Source organism: Mustela nigripes, chromosome 4 (assembly GCF_022355385.1).
Source record: "Mustela nigripes isolate SB6536 chromosome 4, MUSNIG.SB6536, whole genome shotgun sequence".
In the NCBI taxonomy this organism is placed as follows: domain Eukaryota; kingdom Metazoa; phylum Chordata; class Mammalia; order Carnivora; family Mustelidae; genus Mustela; species Mustela nigripes.
Genome location: NC_081560.1, coordinates 52,469,179 through 52,481,188, shown reverse-complemented (window position 1 = coordinate 52,481,188; position 12,010 = coordinate 52,469,179). Strand labels below are relative to the sequence as shown.

The 12,010-nt window shown below is 43.3% G+C and overlaps 1 protein-coding gene across 1 annotated transcript; it reads left to right on the top strand.

Annotated features, from left to right (window-relative positions):
* Nucleotides 1-2,070: 2,070 nt before the first annotated feature.
* IL6 (interleukin 6) lies at nt 2,071-7,015 on the top strand. Its single transcript, XM_059395697.1, has 5 exons — nt 2,071-2,397; nt 2,563-2,753; nt 3,838-3,951; nt 5,054-5,200; nt 6,435-7,015. The coding sequence occupies exons 1-5, from the start codon at nt 2,379-2,381 to the stop codon at nt 6,594-6,596; spliced, it is 633 nt and encodes a 210-aa protein (XP_059251680.1). The 5' UTR covers nt 2,071-2,378; the 3' UTR covers nt 6,597-7,015.
* Nucleotides 7,016-12,010: the final 4,995 nt, after the last annotated feature.

Genomic DNA, 12,010 nt, shown 5'->3' with positions numbered 1-12,010 from the left:
TCAGTGGGGAGTCTGCTTAAGATTCTCTCTCTCCCTCTGCCCCTCCCCTTGCTCTCTATCACTCACATGAGCATGCACACATGCTCTTGCTCTCTTAAAAATCTAAAAAGAAAAGAAAACATGTGGGTCAGGGGCTACCTCTGAGGAGAGGACCTGGAAAGGAAGGAGATTTACTTTTCCCTGTATGTCTTGATGTCATGTTTGAACATTTTATCATGATACATGTACTTCCTACTTTAAAACCTTGTATTTTTTAAGATTGTATTTATATATTTATTTGAAAGAGAAAGAGCACAAAGAGGGAGAGCTAGAGATGGAGAAGCAGCTCCCCACTGAGCAGTGAGCCCAGCATGGGACTCAATCCCGGGACCCTTGATCATGACCTGAGCAGAAGGCAGATGCTTAATCAACTGAGCCACCCACATGCCCCTTTAAGAACATTTAACTGAAAAGAAAAATCTGTATGTGGTTGAGTCACTAAGTATTTGAAATTTACCGAGTCATACTTTCTAAAACATAGATATCTGAGAAAAAGCAATCCCACATTACAGAGGCCTACTGCATGCATCACAGCGGGGGCCAGGAGAGATGGCTTCATTCAGTGCAGGAGAGAGGACTCGGCTGGGGGTGTCTGAGTTGCTCAAGACCCAAGAACAGTAAAAGCGAAAACATTCAACCATCCTCTCCCATTTTCATTTTCAAACAAAAAACCCCACTACCGCCACAGGACCTGTCTCTGTTTAGAAAGTCAGTGAAAGAATGGATGACCTCACTTTCCCCAACAGGCAAGTCCTAAAGTGTTGTTCACAAAACAAAACTTGAGTAAATCGGTTCATTGCAGAAGTCCTAGCAGAAGTCCTTGTTTTCGCAATCCTGATGAGATCTTTGCAAAGCAAAGAAGGTGATCAGTGATAATACAATGTTTTGTAAATCTTTCTTTCTTTCTTTCTTTCTTTTTTTTTGATGCTGTACAAGGGTCCTAGTTGCAGCTTGGAACCAATCTTGTGAGCTGCCTTGGTGTCTGAGAGACTGGTAGGGCAGCTTGGTCTAGAGCCCATTTGCATGAGACCAAGGACCCTCCTGCAAGAGACGTCATTATAAGGGCAGAGGGAACCTGTACAAGCTGTACAGGTTCAACCCAATAAGAAAACCTAGGGCAAGCGTGATTCAGAACCTTAGATCCTTGTCTGCATTAGGAAATTTCTGCCCAGCTGCCTCTGAACTCAAGACAAGTCATACAGCAGAAGAAAGTTATGAATACAAGCTCTAGAAAATGTCACAAGGTCCTTCTTTGACATCCCATCAAAGAGGTAAGTGGTATTCTCTCTACTTCTGCCCTGAACCAAGTGGGTGTCGCTAACTTGAGGGCCCCAGCAGAGACAAAAACCACCTGGGCTCCTCAGACCTCCATCTCAGGAGTAGGGCAACCCTGTTGCCAGCAGTGGGGACAGTGCCAGCAGCCCAAGGCAAACCCCTTGGCACAGAGATCCAAGTCTTCACCAGGGGCCCCAGGGAGAGAGGGCTGAGGCTGACCCGGCTCAAGTGGTCTGGAAGAGGTGAGAAAGAAACTGGTAGATGCCACATGGTGGCACAAAGGAGTCAGGTACATGAGCACGGACGGCACACTATGCCTGGAGGTACCTGTAGAGAGCGTGAGATCTGGGGGCAGGCAGGCAGTCTGCAACAGCTGGTCACGGAGACAGCCAGGAAAGGGAAGTCCTGCAGATGGCTCCTGGTGGCACCTTACTTGAAACCCCAGGCTAGTGGGCTGTGTCGTGGTCTGAGGAAGCTCAGTTCAAAACATCTTAGGTTTTTACAAATATGAGTTAGCTGGAATACAAAATCCTAGCCTGTTAATCTGGTAATTGAAGTATTTTTTTATCATAGCCAGGCTTAGCTTCTCACCCTGCCCGCACCCCCCACCCCGCCCCGCCCCAAACTTCATGCAAGACTTCAGCTTTACTTTCCCTCTTAAGCCATGCCAAAATGCTGAGTCACTAAAAATAAATAAATAAATAAATAAATAAATTTAAAAAAAATAAAAAAGCAGAAAAGAAAGTAAAGGAAGTGTGATCCTGCTTCTTAGTTCTAGCCTTCCTAATGACCTAAGCAGCACTTTTTCCCCGAGTTGTGATTCCTGTGATGCTAAAGGACGTCACATTGCACAATCTTAATAAGGTTTCCAATCAGCCCCACCCGCTCTGGCCCCACCCCCACCTCCAACAAAGATTTATCAAATGTGGGATTTTCCCATGAGTCTCAATATTAGAGTCTCAAGCCCCAATAAATATGAGACTGGGGATGTCTGAGGTTCATTCTGCCCTGGAGCCCACCAGGAACGAAAGAGAGAGATCCATCTGCCCTCCAGGACCTCAGCTATGAACTCCCTCTCCACAAGTAAGTGAAGGCAGTCCCTAGCCCTGGGACCGCCCGGCTGCCTGGCCAAGCGGAGGGAGGGGTGTGTGTCCGCTGGGAGGGCTGGCAGGGCGCCAGCAGCCAGAAGCACAGCTCCCCCAGCGGTGCGCTCTGCTCACTGGCTGCTCTCCCTTGCCTCCGGCACAGGCGCCTTCAGTCCAGTGGCCTTCTCTCTGGGGCTGCTCCTGGTGATGGCTACTGCTTTCCCTACCCCGGGACCCCTGGGAGGAGATTCCAAAGATGATACCACCTCAAACAGACCACCACTCACCTCTGCAGACAAAATGGAAGACTTCATTAGGTTCATCCTTGGCAAAATCTCTGCATTGAAAAAGGAGGTGGGTAGGCTCAACTGAGGGTGATAAAGGGCCTGTGTGGGCATTCGTCTCCTGGCCCCTGGATGTGGACAAGGGCTTCTGCACTGGGAGGTCTGAGCTGGGTTCTGGGGCAGTACAGATTTCAGGCCAGAGGGGCAGACTGTCTGCTGTACTTCTTTTCTGCCGCTGGTCTGAGGGAGCTCCTTTCCCTCCTGGAAAACATACAGTGGGGCTGAAATCCATGCCCTCTGGCCCTATTCCCAGTCCCATACTTGGCAGGAGCTGGGCATCACTGTCTCCCAGGACTTCCTTATCCCTAACCAAAAAAATAAGGTCTTTCAATTTTCTTGTGTCTCTTGGACTTTGGAAGGATTAGCAAAGTGCCACCTGAAAGCAATGTTGAGCTTCTCAGGACAATCATAGGACTTTTAGGTTATGGGAGTTCAGTGATTAGGGACTCCCTACAGTAATTCCAGCATAGAAGATGCAAGTGGCAAAATCATAGGTAGGTTAAAGCATATAAGATCCAAGTGGCAAGATCATAGGTAGGTTAAAGCAGCTCCAAAGCTTCATAGGTAAGGGGTAATTTGGCTCTGTTTGGTGGAAAGGAAAGAACTGAGGAGAGTAATGGGAGCCCTGAAATAAATCTAGTTCTGGTTCTGCTGAACCAGCTTTGTGATCTTTGGTGAATTCCCTACCACCTCTGGGCCCCCTCTGTAAAATTATGGAATTGGACTAGATGATTTCATAGGTCCTTCTAGCTGGAATGTGATACAGCTCAAATCATTTTCAGCCAATTATCATCAAAATTGCTGTCACGTACACACACATACACACACCTTACAGGGGAGGAGTTTCATTTTCCCCATTTTGAAGAGGTAGGGATGCAGAGACTCGGGATAGGTAACAGGTGTGAAGTCATAGGTGAGCTCAGCATTGAACCCAAGCATGCCCATCTTCACTAGACCTCACTTGCCTGGAGGCTAATGCTCTATAATTTCATTTTCTTAGAGAACTTCCTGCAGTGGTAAAACATGAATCGGCCCTCTAGTGGTGTTTGTTTTAGAGGCACTTAAATGATAACAGTTCTGGTATTCCTTCCCAGATGTGTGAAAAGTATAACAAATGTGAAGACAGCAAGGAGGCACTGGCAGAGAACAACCTAAATCTTCCAAAACTGGCAGAAGAGGACAAATGCTTCCAGTCTCAATTCAATCAGGTATGAACACATCACGTTCACTTTTAGCTACTCCTTAGTCAAAAGTTCTCCCTCTTACATGCAGCGTCTGTATACATACAGTCCAGGCAGAAAACAAAGAAGGGGATCAATGTAAAGAATGTCATGTAAATTTCAGGAGGAGGCCAACTTAAATCTTCCTAAAGGCAAGTTATTTTTGAATGGCATGGTTAGAGACAGCCCTTCTGTGCTGGGATTTTCACAGCTGTCAAATGTTAGAAACCCCAGCAGGTTTAGCTAATACATTCTGGATAAGGTGGTCCATCTCCTCCTTGGCTGCCTTTAGCAGGATCCAGGTCTGCCCTTCCTGTAGAGGTCATTCTCTACCCGCTTCTCCTTCCAGACAGTGGGATCCGCTAAAGGCTTCAGCCCATATTGACAACAGCAGGAGTAAAGCCACGAGGGAGGATATTAAGGGGAGAATCAGAGAAGGACCCCCTTGCACCTATCAGGCATTGGGTAAAACTGATAAAGTAATGTCTCTGTCCAGATATTTTTTTTTTTTAAAGATTTTATTTATTTATTTGACAGAGAGAAATCACAAGTAGATGGAGAGGCAGGCAGAGAGAGAGAGAGAGAAGCAGGCTCTCCGCTGAGCAGAGAGCCCGATGCGGGACTCGATCCCAGGACTCTGAGATCATGACCTGAGCCGAAGGCAGCGGCTTAACCCACTGAGCCACCCAGGCGCCCTGTCCAGATATTTTTAAAGGGGCCATCTGAGGCTGTCTGATGTCTCAAAATAAAATGCTCAGAAGTATTTGAAGTCTGGAAGGGCAGAGGAAGAAGTTGATGACTTGTAGCAACTTAACTTTTTATTTTTATTTTTTTTAAGATTTTATTTATTTATTTGACAGAGAGAGATCACAAGTAGATGGAAAGGCAGACAGAGAGAGAGAGAGAGGGAAGCAGGCTCCCTGCCGAGCAGAGAGCCCGATGCGGGACTCGATCCCAGGACCCTGAGATCATGACCTGAGCCGAAGGCAGTGGCTTAACCCACTGAGCCACCCAGGCGCCCCACAACTTAACTTTCTAAAATTGATTATATCTTTCTAGTAATAACCAATTTTCCCATCTTTCCTCTTAGGAGACCTGTCTGACAAGAATCACTACCGGTCTTCAGGAGTTTCAGATACACCTGAAATACCTAGAGGCCAACTATGAGGGTAATAAGAACAATGCCCACTCTGTGTACATCAGCACCAAACACCTGCTCCAGAAGCTGAGGCCCATGGTGAGCATTCCGTCATCCCCTTCCTTGGTGTGAGGAAGACAGGCTCAAAGAAAGGGACCTAGGCAACTTGGGAGTGCAAAGCCAATTCAAAAGAGATAGCTACATGTAAAGGAAAGGATCTAAGAAATATTTCCTGATAGTTGAAACCTTTTTTTTTTTTTCTTTTGGCTCTCTTCTGTAAAAGACATCACTAACCATATTTAAAACTATATTAAATTAGGTGGATTTTAACATCAAATTCTACTAGGACATCTTAAGAAATATTAAAAAAAAAAATCTGTAGAGGCAGAAGGAAGCACACATCCAATCCTGCTCAGTGATCCATGATAAAAAAGAACAGAGAGCACAAAAATTATTTTAATATGTTAATTATTGTCAAATGATATCCTTGTCATTGTGGTATTTTCAACTCTTTCCCTCTACTTTTTGCCAGAAGAGTTAATGTAGAGAAATGGAGAAAGGCTAGAAGAGCAAGTACCAAAGGCTTTGGTCATTACAAAGCCGTTCAAATGTCACCGAATGGAGGCTTGAGGGCACAGCATAGGGATGAGCTTCTGAACAAAGCACAGTGGGAAGGTCTCCAGAGAAGCAGGCACATTGGTGTTGATACTGCTACTACCTTTCCTGGCTGTTTGCCTTAAACCAGGGCTTTTCCCACTTTCAATTGCACACCAAACCTGTGGGGATCTTGTCACAGTGCAGACTTGGATCCAGCAGGTCTCGGGTGAGACCCGAGACTCTCATCATCCCTAATAAGGCCCAGGTGATGCCAACACTGCAGTGCCCTAGAAGCACACTTTGGAGATGCAAGGCCTCCCACAATTACCTAGACTCTTGTTAGTGGGTCTGTGAAAAGGTGTCTCTTGGTCATCCCTACACCCCATTAGATGAGTGGACCCTCAGAAGATGCCAGCTGGATGAGGCTATGTGCCAGGCACTGTCTAGCTTAAGAGAAGACAAGATACAATGGTTGCCCTCGAGATGCTCATGGTTTAACAGAGAAAGAGCAGTGAAGGGATGACTAGAATTCAGTTGCTGTGAAAGGCCTTCATGCTGGGTGGGCTCGGGTGGGCTTGGAGGAGGGGCACCTCACCCTACCTGGGCAGGCAGCGCCAAGTAGTCTCCTTCACCCCAAATTTGAATGTCTTTTCACAGTCCAGAGCATCCCTCCACTCAAAAGGATTTGTTCAATATTTAAATAGTTCTTTTCACTTTCTTTTCCCCTCATGTGAAGAATCGGGTTGAAGTGACCACCCCCGACCCTACCACAGATTCCAGCCTGCAGGCTCTCTTCAAGTCGCAGGACAAGTGGCTGAAACACGTAACAATTCACCTCATCCTACGGAGCCTTGAGGATTTCCTGCAGTTCAGCCTGAGGGCCATTCGGATCATGTAGCCTGGGCATCTAAGATTGCTGTAGTTCATGGGCATTCCTTTCTCTGGTTAGAAACCTGTCCATTGGGCACATAACTTATGTCGTTCTCTGTGAAGAACTAAAAGTATGAGCGTTAGGACACTATTTTAATTATTTTTAATTTATTGATATTTAAATATGTTGAGTTAATTTATATAAGTAATAGATATTTATATTTTTTATGAAGTGCCACTTGAAATATCTTATGTATTCATCTTGAAAAAGTTAACATAAAATGCTATGCAGCTTGAATATCCTCAATGTTTTGGAGTCAGGTCATTTCTTGGAATATGTAGGTTTACCTCAAATATATGGCTAACTTATGCATATTTTTAAAAGAGATATTTATATTGTATTTATATAATGTTTAAGTTGTTTTTATACCAATAAACATCTTTCTAAAAAAAATCAGCCAACTAAGCCTCTGTGTGTCCCGTGAAGATATTAACATAAACAAGTTTCTGTTACCAGCACCACTAAGAGCCAAAAAGAGCTCCAATCACCCAGGGAAAGATAGAATGGACAGCTACTCTACAGCAGGCACGTGCCATACGTGTTGTATCTATGATATTTAATCCCCACCCTTGTGTGTTTTTTTATGGAGATGGGAGAGTAAGGGATTTCCCCAAGTCACCTCACTGGAAGGTCAGGCACAGGCCCAGATTTTAAATCCAGGTCTAATTGCCTTCAGGCCCCCTACTCCTAACCTTTAGGTCCCGCTGCTTCCCAGGAAACCTTTTCAAAGATGTAGAAAAATCCCAACATGTTAATACAGATTTGATCAAAAGCCTTTGAAATGACATAACCACTTGTACAGACCAAGCAATGTGCACTTCCAAACAATAACTAGAAGTTCTGCCTCCCCACTCTGAGTCCCTTCAACATTACACATACCTCTCTATCGTAGCACCTACCACACTGCCCCAGATGGTGTATCTTTCCAGTCAGGCTTCTTTCTTCAAGAAGGCAGACTCTATTGTACTCATCTTTGTATCCTGAGCCCATGGCCCAGAACTTGGACATAAGAGGCCCCAGTAAACATTTGTTAAATGAAGAAACCATATACATAGAAACAGAAGACACTTCAATTTGGGGGGACATATACTGTTGGTCAATGAGTGGAGAAATTACAAATAATGTGTCCTTATGTATCTTCATCTTTAAAAAAAAATAGCAAGAGTTAGGAAGAAACAGTCTAAGATGTAGAGGAGGCAATGAATAGTCAGTGTGTGTGTTTGTGTGTGTGTGTATACACATATACATGTATATATATACATGTATATATTTCCTCTCCTACCAGCAATATTCTTCATGGTAAGAGAGGCAATTTGAGTAACCACACATAGCCCACCATCCCACCTCAACACTGTGCTGGGAATTTGGTAAAGATTTCCCCCTTTCAGCCCAATAAATATGAAATTTCTACCTTCTATTAAAGCTTTCCCCACTTTGGTCATCACAGACTTCTTCCACCATGGGAAGAATTCTACTGAGCAAAACAAGGTCCACAGAAGCAAGGACTGAAAGGAGCCAAGCAAGATAAAAGCCACATACTCTGATTTCTACGAACCAGGCATCACAAGTGGGTTTCCCAAAGTGGGAGCCAAATCAAAGAACAAAGAGAAATAGCGGTTGACCAATGCATCAATTCCTCAAACAAAAATTTTTTGAGCCCATATATAAGTCGGGCAATGCTGGGGATGCAGAGATGAACAAGCTAGACACATCCCCAGCCCTACGTGGCATGGAAGACAGACAATGAACAGAGAATGTAAAGTGTGAGGAGGTTTACAAAAGAGAAATGTGAGGTCTGCTGAGAACGTATTTGGGGGGCACCAATAGCAGGGAAACATAAGCCTGGGGAGGGCACTCATGGAGTCTTAACTGAGGGAGATATTTGGACTGAGATATAAAAGATATGTAGGAGTTAGGCTAAAATAGGTGGGAAGAGCACTCCCGACAAAGGGAACAGCATGTGCAAAAGTCTGAATCAACAGAGAACTGGCTAAGACAATGAGAATTATGTTATGTCCAATACATAATGAACAAGGAGGGTGGCTGAGAGGTTGGGGAGGGAGGCTGGGAGCATATGGACAGTCATATGTGAGAAGAAGGTACTGACAGATTTTAAGTAGTAGAAGGACATATTAGATTTACATTTTAATATGATCCCTCAAGTTGCAATATGGAGAATGGATAGGAAAGGATCTGAAAGAGGATATTGGAGGAACATCATTAGCCCAGGGGAGAGAAATGACAATATCCTGGAAGGCAGCTATGCTCACCACTATACCACCAACGCAGATGACAATATCCTGAATTAGGTTGGCGGTAATTGCTAGAAAAGACAAGGTGATAGCAGCCATCTGCAAAAGATATGTAGCAGTTAGTTCAGTAGGATCTGGTGACTACTGACCAAGATTCAGGAATCACAGAGGCCACCAAGGCTTTGAGAGAGGTAAGAAGTTGGGATTAGATGGAGGAATAAAATACAAAGAATTTTATATTTCAGAGTTTTCATTTATTCATTTGTTCAAATGCTCTCTGAGCATCTGTAATATGCCAGATTCTTTGCCGGGCCCTGGGGTTATATTGATGAGTAAAACAGACTAGGTCTCTGTTCTCAAGGAGCTTACAGTCTAGAGAAAACAATTCAAAGAAATAACTGCTGTATGCTAAGTGTGTGTGCTATTGTTATGAGATGAATTATGTCCCCTAAAAGGATTTGTTGAAGTCTTAACCCCCAGTACCTGCTAATGTGAGCTTACTTGGAAATAAGATCTCTGCAGATGTTATCAAGATACGATGAGGTCAGTAGGGTGGACCTTATAAGAAGAGAAGAGACACACAGGGCACAAGTCCATGCAAAGGGAAGCAGATACTGGAGAGATGATCCGCAAACCAAGGACGGTCAGAATCAGCAGAAGGTAGGACAAGACAAGGATCTCTCCTAAAGCCTTTAGAAAGAGGGTGGCCTGCTCAGACCTTGATTTTGGACACCTGGCCTCCAGACTGGTGAAAGAATAAATTCCATAGGAAACTAACACAGCTACCAAGAACAGCACACAGTCAATAGGAGGGCCCAAAGTAGAGGGTTCAGGAAAGGCTTCCCAGAAGAAAATGACATTTAAGCTTTATTCACGAACATAAAGCAAATACAGCAACCTTGGGCTAGCCCAGCGCTGAAGAATGCAGGGAGGTTCCTGTTCACCACTGGGGAAAATGGACAATGGGAGGTTGAAAATATAAGAAGATTCAGAGAAGTGATGAAGGAGAAACCCAAGGTAAGATTTCAAAGCAAGAAGGGATAGCAACAATCTGTAATAGAGAGCGCCAAAAGGAAGGCCGTGGTCCAGATTCAACTTCTAATAAAACTTCCAAGTTTCTGGTGGGTTAAGAATGGAAAGGAAGGGATGAACCAGCCCCAATGCTCTAAGAATAGACTATTAATAATGATAATAGAAGTGGAAGTGTCACTGAGCACTTACTGCGTGCCCTATATAGTTCATTATATGTATTACTTCAGAGACACATGTCTTAACCAAAGGAGCAGGGAGTCTAAGCAACTTGTGTTAAGTCGCAAAGGGTGTAAATTCCATTAGCCATTATTCTTTCAAATCAATTCTCCACTTCTTCAGAGTAATAGTTTGAAATGGACCTGTGGCTCCCCATCAAGAGACTACATTTCCTATTCTCCTTTGCAGATAGGTGTTGCTATGCTGGGAAAGCACATGGCTCATTAGAAAAGACTGCTTGTAAGCTTGGTTCCTGGCTGGCATCTGGAAACTTGACTGGTAAACACTCCCTTACATCAATCCAAAACTTTCCCTATGATAAGAGTGCCAAAACTGTACAAACCATATGGTTTATACTAATTACCTGCTTTCCTCCTGAGAATACGAGATTTTAATATGTGCAAAGCAGAGGATACCCCAATAAAAACTACGGGCACCAAGTTGTTAATGAATATCCCTGGCAGACATGTGTTGTCACAAGTCATTGCTAGAGGAATTAAGCACATCCTGTGTGGCTCCCCTGGGATAAGACTCTTGGAAGTTTGTGCCTGATTTCCTCCAAAATTCACCCCGTGTGTCTCTTTCCTTTGCTGAGTTTGCATTGCATGCTTTTGCTGTAATAAATCACAGCCATGAGTATGAATCCTGTGACTCATTCACACTGAGTTCTGTGAGTTCTCCCTAGTAAATCACTGAACCCGAGGGTGGTGCTGGGAAACCCCGACAGAGCGGCTAAGTTTTCAACAAGGAAACGTGAGTAGAACTGATGTTGTAATTTTACTTTCACTTGCCAAAAAAGATATTACTTGCCCCCCATTTCTAGTGTTTCACCTTTCTGTGGATTAGAAACAAATGTTGTAGTGAATCAGCTTCAATCTTGCTGAACAGAGTAATATCCATAGTTGTAATGTCTAATGTGGTAGACAGTAACCACCAGTGTGCATTTAATTTTAATTTTAAATTCGCTAAAATTATATAAAATTAAAAATTATGGCCTCTGACTTCAAACATGCTAATGGCTATGATATTGGACAGTGAAAATACATTTCCATCATTGCAGACATATCTACTGGACAGTCCTGCCAAAGAGATTAATGGAAGCTTGATCACTAAATGATCTCATGGAGCTACGCAGACTCACCTACCTGGACCAACAATTACTGAACTGTAAGATGATAAGGAAATATACATCTGTTTTAAGCAACTATATTTTAGGATATTCTGTTACAGCAGCTTACCCTGTATCTAATGTAGTTCCTGATTTATTCTTAACCAAGGATGAAAAACATTCATGAAGCAAGGTAACTGTATAGGACAAGAGCAGATTCAGAATATCTAAGTAGCACACCTTCCCTTGGTACCCAGGTCGTTAATCAGGGAGCATGCCAGGTGGTAACATTGTCCATATAAGATAGAGTCATAATCCTAAAAGCTCAATTCTTGCTCTATCATTGCACTTTTGTATTGTCATTCAGGAAGAACTTAGACAATCAATCTATGAACTTCCTTCTAATTCAAGCATTTAGTGTTATAAATTTCCTTGTTAGTACTGCTTGAACTTGGTCCCACAAAGTTTCATATGCTGTATTTCCATTTTCATTCAGTTCAGTGTATTCTTTTTTAATTTCTCTTGAGACTTCTTTGACCCATGGATTATTCAAAAGTGTGTTGTTTAGTTCCTAGGGCTTGAAATTTTTAGATCATCTTTGTGATACCCATTTCTTGATTACACTGTGGTCAGAGAACATACTTTATATGATTTCAATTCTTTAAAATTTGTTGAGGTTTGTTTTATGGCTTAGGATGTGGTCTATCTTGGTATATGTTCCATGGGTTCTTGAAAAGAATATATATTCTGTTGCTATTAGGTGAAGTGCTTTA

Excerpts from the sequence above, each read along its gene's own strand:
- IL6 (XM_059395697.1), top strand. Across the intron at positions 3,952-5,053 it reads TCCAGTCTCAATTCAATCAG|GAGACCTGTCTGACAAGAAT; the intron begins GTATGAACACAT and ends CTTTCCTCTTAG. Across the intron at positions 5,201-6,434 it reads TCCAGAAGCTGAGGCCCATG|AATCGGGTTGAAGTGACCAC; the intron begins GTGAGCATTCCG and ends CCTCATGTGAAG.